At 38.7% G+C, this 14,073-nt stretch overlaps 1 protein-coding gene and 1 pseudogene across 1 annotated transcript; both read right to left on the bottom strand.

The window, feature by feature from the left end:
* Nucleotides 1-8,389: 8,389 nt before the first annotated feature.
* LOC125196219 (uncharacterized) lies at nt 8,390-10,016 on the bottom strand (annotated as a pseudogene).
* Nucleotides 9,942-12,500, bottom strand: LOC125202174 (mannan endo-1,4-beta-mannosidase 7-like). The gene is made up of 4 exons (XM_048100535.2): nt 12,125-12,500; nt 11,147-11,341; nt 10,761-11,071; nt 9,942-10,479 (listed from the first exon to the last, which is right to left on the bottom strand). The coding sequence occupies exons 1-4, from the start codon at nt 12,443-12,445 to the stop codon at nt 10,092-10,094; spliced, it is 1,215 nt and encodes a 404-aa protein (XP_047956492.1). The 5' UTR covers nt 12,446-12,500; the 3' UTR covers nt 9,942-10,091.
* Between the last annotated feature and the right edge of the window lie 1,573 nt (nt 12,501-14,073).

Below are 14,073 nucleotides of genomic sequence, written 5' to 3'. Positions count from 1 at the left end.
GGATGGTGATATAATTAATATATGATTTCTTTACTTAAATTTATATTTTTTTTATAAGTAGATATGCCAAGGAGGGTTGAGGTGTGACAAGTAAAGACGTATCCACTTGTTGAAAGTGAGTCTTTATTGTCGGATATCCAATTCGCATCACAATACCCTTCAAGTACCGTGGGGTATCTCGAAAAATGTAGCCTATGATTTTGAGTATGTTTTAGATATCTCAAAACCCTTACAAGAGCTCTCCAATGCTCTTTGCTTGGATTACTCGTGTATCGACTCAACTTGTTCACGGCACAAGCAATGTCCGGTCGAGTGCAATTAGTCAAGTACATAATGCACCCAATGACCCGTTCATATTCTTCTTGTGCAACGGGTTCGCCCTTGTTTTTGCTCAAGTGAACATCGAGTTCAATTGGAATCTTAACCGGCGCGCCATCATAGGCATTGAATTTCTTCAATATCTTCTCAACATAATGAGATTGGGGTAAGATGATTCCATCGGATGTTCTTAGATTTTTCATTCCAAGAATTACATCGGCTAGACCCATGTCTTTCATGTCAAAGTTTCTCTTTAACATTGCCTTTGTCTCGTTAATCACTTGAGTGTTACTACCCATGATTAACATGCCATCAATGTAAAGACACACTATAACGTACCCGTTATCAGTGCTTTTAATATAGACACATTTGTCACATTCGTTGATTTTAAACCCATTTGATAACATTACATTATCAAACTTCAAGTGCCATTGCAACGGCACTTGTTTCAATCCATAGAGGGACTTAACCAGTTTGCATACCTTTTTCTCTTATCCAGGTACTACAAACCCTTCGGGTTGTTCCATATAGATTTCGTCCTCTAGTTCACCATTTAGAAACGCAGTCTTAACATCTGTTTGATGAATCTCAAGATTGTGCAATGCAGCAATCGCGAGAAGCACTCGGATATATGTAATCCTCGTTACAGGTGAATAGGTGTCGAAGAAGTCATGTCCTTCCTTTTGTTTAATCCTCGGGAGAAGCAGTCGGACTTTATACTTATCCACTGTTCCATCGGCCTTAAATTTTCTTTTAAGCACCCATTTGCACCCTAAAGGTTTTGCACCTTCGGGCAAGTCAACCAACACCCAAGTGTGGTTTAGCAAAATTGAGTCAATTTCGCTTTGAACAGCTTCTTTCCAATGTAACCCGTCTGGGCCATCGAAGGCTACTTTTATTGACGTTGGCTTTTCATCCAACATAAAAGCAATGTAGTCAGGACCAAAAGTTTTTGGTGTTCTGACTCTACTACCACGTCTTAGTACTGCATCACTTGGATCAGGCCTCACTCGCTTGCGCGATTTAGGCTCTTCATCCGTGGATTTAGAACTAGTGGCTTCATCCACTGTTTTAGAACTAGTGGTCTCATCTTCAATTCTTGTCTCAGAATTGATTGAGACTTCTTCTTTATCCTTGCAAGGAAATGTATTTTTGAGAAATACGACATTCCTTGACTCGATTGTTGTTCCTATTGTAATAGTCGATATTTCAGACTTGTGAACAATAAATCTATATGCACTACTGTTAAGTGCATATCCAATGAAGATACAATCAACCGTTTTAGGTCCAATTGTGACTTACTTAGGTGGGGGAACCATCACCTTTGCCAAACACCCCCACACTTTGAGGTATTTGTAGGATGGTTTCCTTCCTTTCCACAACTCTAAGGAGTGATGTCTTTTCTTTTGAGTAGAATTTTTTTTAGGATATAGTTGGCTGTCAAGATAGCCTCCCCCCACATATTATGTGGTAATCTTGAACTCAGTAGCAACGCATTCATCATCTCTTTTAGAGTTCGATTTTTGCGTTCTGCTACACCATTAGATTGTGGTGAATATTGAGCTATTGTTTGATGAATTATACCATTTGCGTTGCATAACTCTTCAAACAGGGCTACATACTCGCCTCCTCTATCACTTCGAATCGCTTTGATTTTACAACCAAGTTGATTCTCTACCTCGTTCTTAAAATTTTTGAACGCTTCAATTACTTTATCTTTACTTCTTAGAAGATAAATGTAGCAATATCTTGTGCAATCATCTATAAAAGTGATAAGGTACTTTTTACCACCTCTAGTTTGCACCATCTTTAAATCACATACACCCGTGTGAATTAATTCAAGGGGTTTTGTTTTCCGTTCAACTGAGTGAAACGGTAACTTAGTCATTTTTGCCTCAAGACATATTTCACATTTGTCTTGGGTATTCACATTAATTACCTTTAGTAAATCTAAATTTACTAATCTCTTCACGGGTTTTGAATTTAAATGTCCCAATCTACAATGCCACAAATTTGAAGACTCGGTCAAATAAGAGGAAGTAGATGCTTTATTATTATTGTTAGCCAAAGGCTTTGGAACAAGGCACGTAGCCACACTAAGCTTGAAAAGTCCGTCGATTACATAACCTTTTCCGAGGGACTTCCCAAACTTGTATAAAACAAACCTATCAGACTCGAATACAAGTTTAAACCCCTTATTAACTAGTATTGATCCTGACAGTTAGGTTCTAGCGGATGTCCGGGACATGCAGCACATCCTTCAAAGTGATCGTGACGCCAGACGTCATCATGAGGATCACATTGCCAATGCCGAGGACCTCAGACGATGCTTGATTCCCCATGTTGATCTTCCTCCCTTCAACAGCTGTGTAGAAGGCAAACTTGCTTCTACCGGAGCAGACATGAGCAGTGGCGCCGGTGTCAATGTACCAGCCGCCCTTGTTGTCAACAATGTTGAGTTCTTCAGTGACCACGACAACAAGGTCATCTTCATTCCAGTCCTTGAACTCTTTCTAAACGATGTGGGCTGTCGGCTTCTTCTTCTTGTTGCGGCAGTCTTTGGCAAAGTGGCCAATTTTGCCACACTTATAGCACTCGCCTTCAAATTTCTTTGCATGCTGCTTGCCCTTCCCTTTGTCTTTCTTATTTGGGCGGGGACATTTGTTGGAGGGTCCGCCCCGCTCCAACAAGTTGGCTTTGGCATCAAGTGGGCTAAAACCCTTAGCCTTTTGATCGATCTTGCACACATCCGCTTCAATGCGCAGCTTCACGATCAAGTCTTCAAGACTCATCTTCTTTCGCTTGTGCTTGAGATAGTGCTTGAAAGTCCTTCCAGCTAGGAGGAAGTTTTTCAATGAGTATGCACCGTATAAAGTTGTCGGGCAAAATCACCCCTTCAGCCACGAGTCCGTGGATGATCAATTGGAACTCTTGAACTTGGATACTACAACATGTTCAGTACCTGCAGCATTATCGGTACTATACTTTTTCTCTAGGCTTTCCCACATCTCTTTGGATGTGGTTACAACAGAGTATACATTGTACAAGCTATCATCTAAAGCACTTAGAATGAAATTTTTTCAAAGATAATCTCCTTTGCGCCATGCTTCATAGTCCGAAAAGATATCGAGCCTCGTCTCTTGATCACTTGGCGCTGGTGGCTCGTTTTCCGTGAGGAAGTTGGCGACGCCCAATGTTGTCAAGTAGAACAATATCTTTTGGTACCACCTCTTGAAGTCAGATCCTCCAAATTTAGGTGGCTTCTCAGCGGGTGGCATCATTCTAGGTGCCAACGTTGCCGCACTTGGTCCATTAAGGAACCAATTTCGTTGCCCCCGAAGGAGCCAACAACATGGTTGGGTATAGAGCCCCCACCAGTCATGTTGGGCATAGATCCCATCATGGTCGCACTGGTCCCGAAGGAGCCAATACCCGTGCTTAACCCGAAGGTTCCAACACTCACATGAGACACGAAGGCCCCAGCAGTCGCGTGAGACTCGAAGGTCCCAGCATTCGTGTGAGGCCCGAAGGCCCCAACACTCGATCCATTAAAGGATCCAAAGGAACCACTAAAAGTGGAACCAACCGACCCACTCGAGGTGAATCCACCAGTGAGCCCATGGGTATTAGTATACATCCAAGGGGTTGTTGATGAAGATTGATAGAGCCCGAGAGTTGGCATCATCGTGGTGGATGCCATAGTGGAGGAAATGATGGCGGTGGTGGTGGCCAGAGTGATGGCAGCGGCAGTGTTGGATCCAGTCGACATCTCCAAGCAAAAGTATTAAAGTTTCGAAAGTATTTAGTTTAAGTTATGTCCAAATTCCTTCAAAGGCAATTTATATCTCGTCTTGCGATTGTTGGTTTCTGGATTTACAAGAGATAGACTAGTCGGGCGTAATACAACCCAAGAAGAAATACAACTGGAAAACTGAAATTACAACTTGAAAAATCGAAACAAATAAACCGTGAAAGAATTAGCCGAGTCGAGGAGGCCTACTTCCGCAAGACGAGATACGCCCCGGTAGTGCACTTCGGATTGGTGTTTCGTCCCCAAAGATAAAACGACTACGTCTCTGGTAAAGCAGCACCGCTATCAGCAGAGCTCCGGCGAACTGGATGGAGGAGAGGGCAGAGCTTTCGACAGAAAAACAATGCAGAGAGAAGAGAGAGTGTATGATGCAGAGTGCTATGCGGATTCTAGTTTCTGGTGTATAGAATGCTAGAATGACTAGCCTATTTATAGGCTTAGTCCACTGTAGGGGTCAACGCAGCCTTGATGGCATCAATGCTAGACCGTAACGGTCATCGGTTACGAGGCGTTACAAGCTTAGAGCTAGAGAGGTTGAACCTAGACGCTTCTAGATTCGATCATGACGTGGACTATCACGTGTCAGCCATGTTGGCTTCCCGCGTCATACTGACGAGGTGTCATTCCGCTTGGCTCGCTGACGTGGAGACGGTGGTGGTCTAAAAAGAATTAGACCCACTAGCCTTGGGTCGAGCCCAAGCACCAAGCCCACGACCAGGCCCAAAGAACAGCCTAAAGACCAATTGCTAAGATCCAAGGACAAGGACAAGGACATGGACACGGGCACGGGCACGCGCACGGGCGCGGGCTCGGGCTCGCGGCGGGGCCGGCGGCGGCGGCGCGCGCGTGTGGGCTCTACAACCCATCTTAGTCCACTATAATTATTACATGTAATAATCCTTCTTATTAAATACTAGTTTAATAAGGTTGTTACTTCCAATATGAGATAATTAACTCTCTTAATTATTCCCTAAGCTTCTCTCATAGCTCATTAAGTTTGCAATTTTGCACAACTTTAATCCATTATTTCTCACTCACCGAGAATCGGATTTGAGAAAATGAATATACCACGGTCATCTACTACGAACGTATATCGACGCTATATCATTTAATTTCACAAAATTAAATGTCTCGTTGAAATTATAATTGGTCAAAGTCCATTGACCGGCATAGATTCCAACAACTTCAATTTTTAATCTTTATATTTTGAAATTTGTATTTTTTTAATGATGTAATTTTACGTTATATACTCCCTCCACAAAAGTATGTACTCTAACTCTTTTAGTCCGTCCCACAAGAATGTAAACTTTCTAATTTTGGAAATTATTTTCTTTTTGTTGAGGTGAGACTCATTCTCCACTAACAATACTTTAATTAGTTTTTCATTCTATCTCTCTCTTATTTTACTAATTGTTTATTAAAACTGATGCCCAACCAAAAGTGTGTACTTGAATTGGATGCAAAATTGAGATAATTTAACGATTTTTCCACACCACAATCGACGAATACATTATTTTGTGGGTGTATTCTCTTTGGCATCATAACAAGCATGGCTGCCACCAAGATTAAATTGGTCCAAAGTGGAAGGTAATTTATTGATTTCACTTATTCTAAATATTGAATAGACGTTTAAACAATCATCGAGAAAAAAATGGTCAGACTAAAACAATAAATAGTACATACTCTCGTGGGACGGATAGAGTATTGTTTACTTGTATTTCAATTTTTCGACTAAACCAATAAATAGTGTAAACTAATGTGAGAGGTGTGGGAAATGACATCCCATTTTGGGAGTCGTGGCATGTAGTAGAAAAACATATTTACAGACATGGCCTGTAGTAGAAAAACATGATAAAGTAGGAGAGAATGAGAAAAAAAGTAGTTGAACAATGTAATGGGTGGTGGGACCCCTAAATGATAAAGTAAAAGAGAAGGAGAAAATTTTTCCATAAATAGATATGGACTATTTTTATGGGACGGACGAAAAAAGAATACTCAGCCTATTTCTATGAGACTGTGGAGTATATAATACTCACTCCGTACAAATAAATATAAGTACATTTGGGACGACAAGGGAATTTAATGCATAATTGGTAAAATAAAAGACATAAGAAGACGAAAGGTTGAAATAATGTTAGTGGATAGTGATACCCACATTATTATTAATGTTTAATGATAGACATAAGTTAATAAATTGATGTATATGGGTATTGAATCTGGAAAACATTCCACAAATGGAAATGAGATATTTTTACGGGACAGACAAAAAAGAAAGGTGTCCTTATTTTTATGGTACGAGGGAATATATTGTGTCACTGTACACAATATATGTGACTATAATGTGCAAAATATATGTATATGATTACGAATATACTCCAGATATACGTGTGTCAGGCCTCATATACAGATTACAAATATACTCCCGATAAACTCATCTGAACTTGGTGGCGGGTTGTCGTGGCCCGTGGCGTCTGTGGTGGCAGCAGGTGTATCAAGATTGCTCTTTCTAAGAATACAAAGTTTGGTTGAATCGCAACTATGGGAGGATTTAAGAAGCGGGAAAGAAAGGGGAAACAATCAATTGGGCGCGAAATATAAATCAACCTTGGGAAATTCAACCATTCAAATAGAGTATCCAATCTCAATAGTTCAACAACTGAAAGAAATAATATTCAATGATATCAAAAGATAAATGAAACAACGTTCAACTGAAGCATTCGAGAGTAGAATAATGTCATGTATGAAGACACGACATATTCTGAACATTTGATAGGCTTCTTCTTCACTTTTATGCTCAACACACATCGCGTTCGTCACAACTCCACCTACACATAGGGAACAGACATGCAGGGCTGAGTACTTGATACACTCAATGGACTTATGCCGAAAACCTAAAATTATTTATCATGTCTCCATTGGGTGACAACGGGGTTTTAACTTAAGAAAATCCCCGAGGCACTAAAATCTTTTCCATCATAAAACTTGGTTGTGCAACCAGCTATCATCATCATTATCAATCCATATCTAGACCATGAATAACAGGTAATGTGGCCCAAGTCACAAGACCGGTCAACTCGAAAGATGACGCACGATCTCCCATAGGTGTACACCAGTCTGAGTAGGGTTTGCGACCCTACTAGGACCCGAATTCGATTAACCATAGATGTAAAAAGCCACATCACATAGTTCCATAGAGAGAACAAAAATATGGCATGACATATATACATCACATCAACTTTCACATTAAAACAAACTTAGGACATAGTCCATATTTTAAAAAAAGCCCACCTCGTTTGCTTATTTTCTCAACTCGACTTTTCATTCCGACTTTAAAATAACGTGCAAGAAAATCACCTTTTAAAAAGAACATAACATGCAAAACAAAAATTAGACTTTGGAAAAATAATCTAATTTAAAAACAAAGAATTCATCTTATATGATATTCATTTTACCCTTTGATCTTTCTTAGGAAATTTTGAAATTTTCCATAACTTTAAAATGTTGTCTTTATCTCCCTTCGATATTTTGCGGCCGGCCGGTGGCCATTTGAGCTCCCAAAACACTACTCCTTCGATTCCTTTTCTTTCTTGAATTTTATTCGTAATCCACGAATTAAAACTCCAGCCCAACACAACCGAAATAGCCCAAACTTATTAATTCCAATCACAAGCCCTTTGTTTTCCTTTGGCCCAATAAACAATTTAAACTCCCCATCCTTGTCCAAAAAGGATTTCGAAAACTGTACGCTACGCCTCCACTCTTATTCTCCAAATCTGCACTCTCCATCTAACTCTCTCGACAAAACGCCCAAAACAGAGTAATCTACAAAATAGGACCTCTCTCAACTCTCTGTCGTGGGAGTTACAAAACTGATGTCTTGGAGGAGCTAAAAAAGAATTAGATCGATGAAGACCACTTTGGGCTTCCCATGTGGCTTCAAAAAGAATTACTCCCTTCGTCCCCGATTAAGAGTTATACTTTTCCATTTCGGTCCGTCCCTAATTGAGAGTCACACTTCATTTTTTATCATAAATAGTAAGTAGGTCCCACATTCCACTAACTCAATTCACTCACATTTTATTATAAAACCAATAGAGTAAAGGCCAAATGCGGTCCCTAACATATGGCCGTTTTATCAATTTGGTCCTTAACATTATCTTTTTGATTATTGGTCCCTCACAAATAAACTCGGACCCGAATCGGTCCTCACTTAACAGAACCGTTTATTTTACACTGTCAACGTTATTTAAAATAAAAACATTAATTAAAATGGTAGACGCCGGAGAGATTATCGTCGCTATTTCTTCGGTAGACTCCTTGCTGCTGCTCCTCCAGCATCAGCCGCTGCAGATCCTGAATCTGCTTCTGGATCGGATCCATCGCAATTGACCGCTCATCCAGTGCTTGAAGGAACACCGGATCCTCCATCTTCGGAGCTCTCCCCCTCATCCTCATATGTTGCTGAATCGGCGGTTGCGGCGCCATTGCATTCACTTTCTCAAATCGGCGGTTGCGGCTGCGCAGTGACAATTGGCGCATAATTCAACGCCTCCACGAACCTCTCCTTCTCCGATTTAACATCATCGGAGCCGAAGCTCCTAGTCGACGAGCTCAAGCTCTGATTCAGTGTCGGAAAAATGAAAATCCTAAGGCGCGTCGGCTTCGGCAAAATCCAGTACAGCCGCTCATACTCGTGCATCATGTGCTCCAGATCGTCGTCGTTCGTGACGAAAATCAACGCGTCGAGATCTTCCCCGGGAGCTGGTACTTGAACGAGATGCTCTCGCAATCGCAGAGCGCGGTGAGCTTGGGGAGCAGAGAGCTGAATTTGATGCTGCAATCCACGGTGAGGATCTTCGTCTCGCCTCCGATGTACGAGAGTTGGTTATCGTGAGGGCGCGGGTGGATCTTCCCGCCGTAGCTGCACATGAACTTGACCTTGTAATTCGGCGGCGACTGATTCCCCTGAGAATCCTCCCACGGCGGCGGATTCTCGAAGTCGATCTCGCGAGAGCGGGAGAGGAGTCGCCAGATCTATTTTTTTATATTTTTTGATATAATTAAAAATATTAATTAAAATAGTTGACCGTTAGTTTTAGACGGTTCTGTTAAGTGAGGACCGATTCGGATCCAAGTTTATTTGTGAGTGACCATATAATCAAAAAAGATAATGTTAAGGACCAAATTTAAAAAATGGTCATATATTAGGGACCACATTTGACCTTTACTCAAACCAATATAAAAAAATGAGTCTCACATTCCACTAACTTTTTCAACCAACTTTTCTTTACATTTCTTAAAACTCGTGCCGGTCAAAGTGTGACTCCTAATCGGAGACGGAGGGGGTAATTTGGATCAATAAAACAATTTATTTTCAAATTTGTCAATACTTATGCCCGATTTTTATTTTTTTTCTTAATGGCTATTTGAAGATTATAATATTGCTTATTTTCATATTTATGCAATAGTGTGTTTATAAATAATACACTATTTTGAGTTGAGTTTTGTATATTTACTTAATTTATTAGATCATTGATGAATGAATATTATAGTTTCATATTAATAAAATACATTCAAGTTATCATCACTATACAATCGGTATTGATAATACGTATATATAATAAATTAATTAAACTAAATATAAAATTTAGATTTTTGATATGTTTCCAAACACGGGAAAGTAAAACAGTTGGGAATCATATTAATGGAAATTTACTTTTCCAACAAACAAGCACAGCCCTGGAGTTGCATACTCTGTTGCGAGAACAAATAAATGGTTGTGAATTTTGAGAAATTGTTTTTGGGGCTTAAATGAAATGAAAAGTTGAGGCAGTTGAATCCGCAAATACAGGTTGATGTTCATACATGTCCCAATGAGTAACTGCATCAGTAAGGAAGATGGTTTTGTGGAGTAGGGATTGAACTCGCTATACTAATATCAAACCATATAGTTGTTATAAGATCATCCATTGGTGAAAACATGGTCCTTGTACATAAGCCTTACCTGTTTGAGCTTCTTGGACTGTTCCTGAATGAGGGTGGCCGTGGAGGGGCTCCGGTTCAAGACGATCCCATATCCATCTCCAAGATTCTCCACCCCTTCACTAATGAGTTGCCAGAACAAGCCCCCCGCAGCCGCTCCTCCTCTTCTCGCAGATGAGTAGATGGCTCCATAAACAGCAGCCATCACCTCATCTCTCGCGCTAGTCCTGTACCCGGGATCCTTTGACGACTTCCCAAACTCTGCAAACAAAAGTGGCTTCTGGATTTTCGTCTCCGCATCCTTGATGTGGCTACTCAGCCACTCATCCAAGAAGAGAAGCTGCTCTTCATCGCTTTCCCCCGTCAACCTGCCCATCCCACAATTCTAGTTAAAATGATTTGAGAAGTACTTCCTCTGTCCCAAGAAAGTTGAGTTGCTACTCGTTTTGAAAAAATCGTAATAAATAGTTAAAGTGGATGAATAGTAAAGTAAAAGCAAAAATAGTATAAAGAAAAGTAAAGTATTCTCCATATTATCCTCGCATTTACTTTACTATTCATCCACTTTAACGATTTTTTCAATGAATAGCGACTCAAATTTCTTGGGACAGAGGGAGTAACACATTTGATGATATATTGGCCAACCTACCATTGGTCGGGATAAGAGTGCACGGTGGCAAAGTCTATCTCTGCAATCTGGTTGTTTCTCAAGAAATCTGTTCCAACTTCAAAATGTGGATTCTTTTTATTGTGATGGTAGAATCCTTCTAGCCCTGCTTCAAGCAAGTGCTTGCTATCTATGGATTTCAAATACGAGGCCATCTCTTCTATCCATGCCTGAATAGTGTTCCCAGATTGATCAGTTGGGCATCTTGGCTCATTCATGAGCTCCCATGCCATTATAGTTGGATCATCCTTGTAAGCAATCCCACTTATGCTGTTTTTTCTTGTTAGAACAGCCTAGCACAATCAACATTCATTTATTCTACCACTAATAAATAATCAGAGCTTGTAAAAGAGAAGAAGAAATCATACTTTGATGTGGTTTTTGTAGTAGCCTTTCACAACTGAGTTTGTGAAGAAATCATCATCAGAAATAATGTTTTGGCCTTCATTTCTTGCCCAGTTAACATACTGTTGCTTTCCTCCAGTATAATTGTAGTTGTCCACTAAGCTCAAAATCAGCTTAATATTGTGCTTTCCAGCTTCAGATATCACATAATCCAGCCCCTGCACCATTAATTACACACCAAATAAGAAAATTCATCCCAAAATAGGCCCACATGGCTGGTTCTTTGCCAGACCACAACTTCGAGTCGGCTCCCAAACGTACTCGTTGTTCACGGCTTCCGCAAGCAACCATTACAATCGTTTGGGCTCTGAATGAAATTGAGTGCTAATGTTACAGACCAAATAGAAGACTTCTCTACTAGCCTAAAATAGTTCGTTTGGGCTCCCAATGAAAGTGAGTGCAAATGTTACACAGACCAAATAGAAGACTTCATCTACCAACCTAAAATGTTACACAGACCAAATAGAAGACTTCATCTACCAACCTAAAATATTTCATATTGGTGGTGTTTGGTTTCCGAGATAAATTAGTAATATCTCCGTCTGTCTCACCTAAAATAACTCATTACATAAAATAGAAAATCATTTATCTCTATTTTATTTTCTCTCTAACTAACATATAAAATAAAACTGCATAAAATCTCGTGTTACCGAAAGGAGTATCTTCCTTCAAGACGGAGGGATGAACAACAGTATAATTTAGTATTTCAATCTCACCGAAAGAAGGAGTATCTTCCTTATAAAGGAGAGTATAATTTAGTATTTCAATCTCATGAACCAAATGCAATATAGTATATTTAAACTAAGATATAATCTTGCAAACTAAACCGGCTTGGTATATAAACCTCACACCAATTACTTTCACAACCGATGTGAGAGTGGGAGACATTGAGTTTTAATTAAACACTCTTCTCTGTATCTCTGTATTAGAGACTGACTGACCTGAAACATGTTGTCATTGTAAGAGCCAGGGGAAGACTGAAGAGGGGAGTCTCCACCATCTCTGAAAGCCCAAGTTCTTGCAATTGAGAGGCTGTGATTGGAAGCCTCTTCAAATGTGGATGAAATTTTGTTTCTCTGAGAGGGGTCGGATGCGACATACATCAACCAGTATGCGTTGAATCCGTTTCCGTAAAATGGATTCCCGTTTAGGATGAAATGCTCTCTCTCTACTTTCATGAATCCATCATTTTCTGCACTCACCTCACTCATCACCAAAATAATCAGAAACAACTTACAGATATTCTTCTTCATCATTTTCATTTTTATGGTAACTGCTTTCTTCTTCAGTTTTTATCCTCTCCTTGTTGTATCCGTGATTTTTGGACTGTGCGGTGGTCAAAAGCTATATCACCGCCTCAAAACAATAAACAAATTTTTAATTAAATATAAAACTAATACTTAAATGGGGGAGTGATCAATTGTTAACTCATCATTTAATTGCTAATTACAACTAATTTAAGGCCATATGATTTTAAAAAACGTGTGATCTACAATTTTCCATGTGTAATTTTCGTTTTTATTAATTAAATCGAAAAAATTATAAAAAAAAAAGCCAAATTAATGGTTTTAGATGAAAATGTCAATATAGTGTTTCGAAAATATCAGCACAATGCTTTGAGAATGTCAACAAAATTTTAGGATTGACATTGTATGCTTTATATTGACATATTATCTTAGCTGTATTGACATTAGCTTGTATATGAAAAATACGAAAATTTTAGATTTTTTTTTTCAAATTTTGACGTCGAAACATATGCATGTAGTATATCGTTGGAATCCTTATAAAATTATCTTTAATTTGATATATGTTATATGAATTTAAAGTTTTGGGATTTCTTTTAAAAGTTAGTTATAACTAACTTGACATTAATACCACTATTTATTTTTATTGGAATTAATCCTATAGCCTTATTGACGTTTTTTATTGATCGTATTGACATTTTGTGGTTAATGATCTAGGCCTTTAATTTGAATATCTAATGGCTATTATTGAGTTGTAGTTAGCAATTAATCATTGAGTTAGCAATATAACACTCCCCTACTTAAATGAATCTCACATTTCACTCACTTTTCTCTTTATTTTTCTTCACAAAGTCGAGCAATTTATGGTACAATCAAAATTGCTCTTTAAATGATGGACGGAGAGAGTAATCATAATGTTTAATTGGTAAAGTCTGAGATTGATAAGAAAAAGTAGGAGGGGTGAAAAAGATAGTGGAATGAGTGTTAATGGACTATGGAATCCACATTATAAATGATGTATAAGAATATTATTTGTTGAAAAACTTTCTAGATTTTATCTAATTTTGAGGGACGATCCAAAATGATAAAACTATTCTATTTTTTTGTGATGTGGGAGAGTAAACATAGTCTATTTTTAAATAAAACGACGTTGCTTGGTTGAAAACATTAACAATATATTCATTTATTGTATAAGATTGTGTGGGATATTTGCAAATAGATCCAAACTCATTTATTGGTTGATTTTGAAAGTTATGGGATGGATTTTAACCAATTTTCATAATTATTTATTTGTTATCAGACTTTTTTATTAATATTCTTTCTATACACAACTAATAGGTTGTTAATAGTTTTATTAATATATCACATGAATTTTAATGAAAATTTAATAAAGTAGAAGAGAGAGAAATAAACGGTATTGTTAATGAGAATGTGACCCACAAAAAGAGCGAAAGTTACCACGTGTCGAACTGACTAATTTTGTGCACATCGTAAAATGGAAAATATATGACTTACTTATGGACGAATGAAGTATTACAAAATGCCAAACCAGTATCGACCCAACACTGTGAATTTCGGTTATCGATTAACTAATAATCGATAAGTTCTGAATCGGTTCTCGATTAACCAAATAATCGAGAACCGTT

Source organism: Salvia hispanica, chromosome 2, assembly GCF_029641045.1.
Source record: "Salvia hispanica isolate PSC_SH4W2 chromosome 2, Shi_PSC_v1, whole genome shotgun sequence".
Taxonomy (NCBI): Eukaryota; Viridiplantae; Streptophyta; class Magnoliopsida; order Lamiales; family Lamiaceae; genus Salvia; species Salvia hispanica.
Note: the sequence above shows the minus strand (reverse complement) of the source record. Positions and strands in the feature narration are given on the sequence as shown.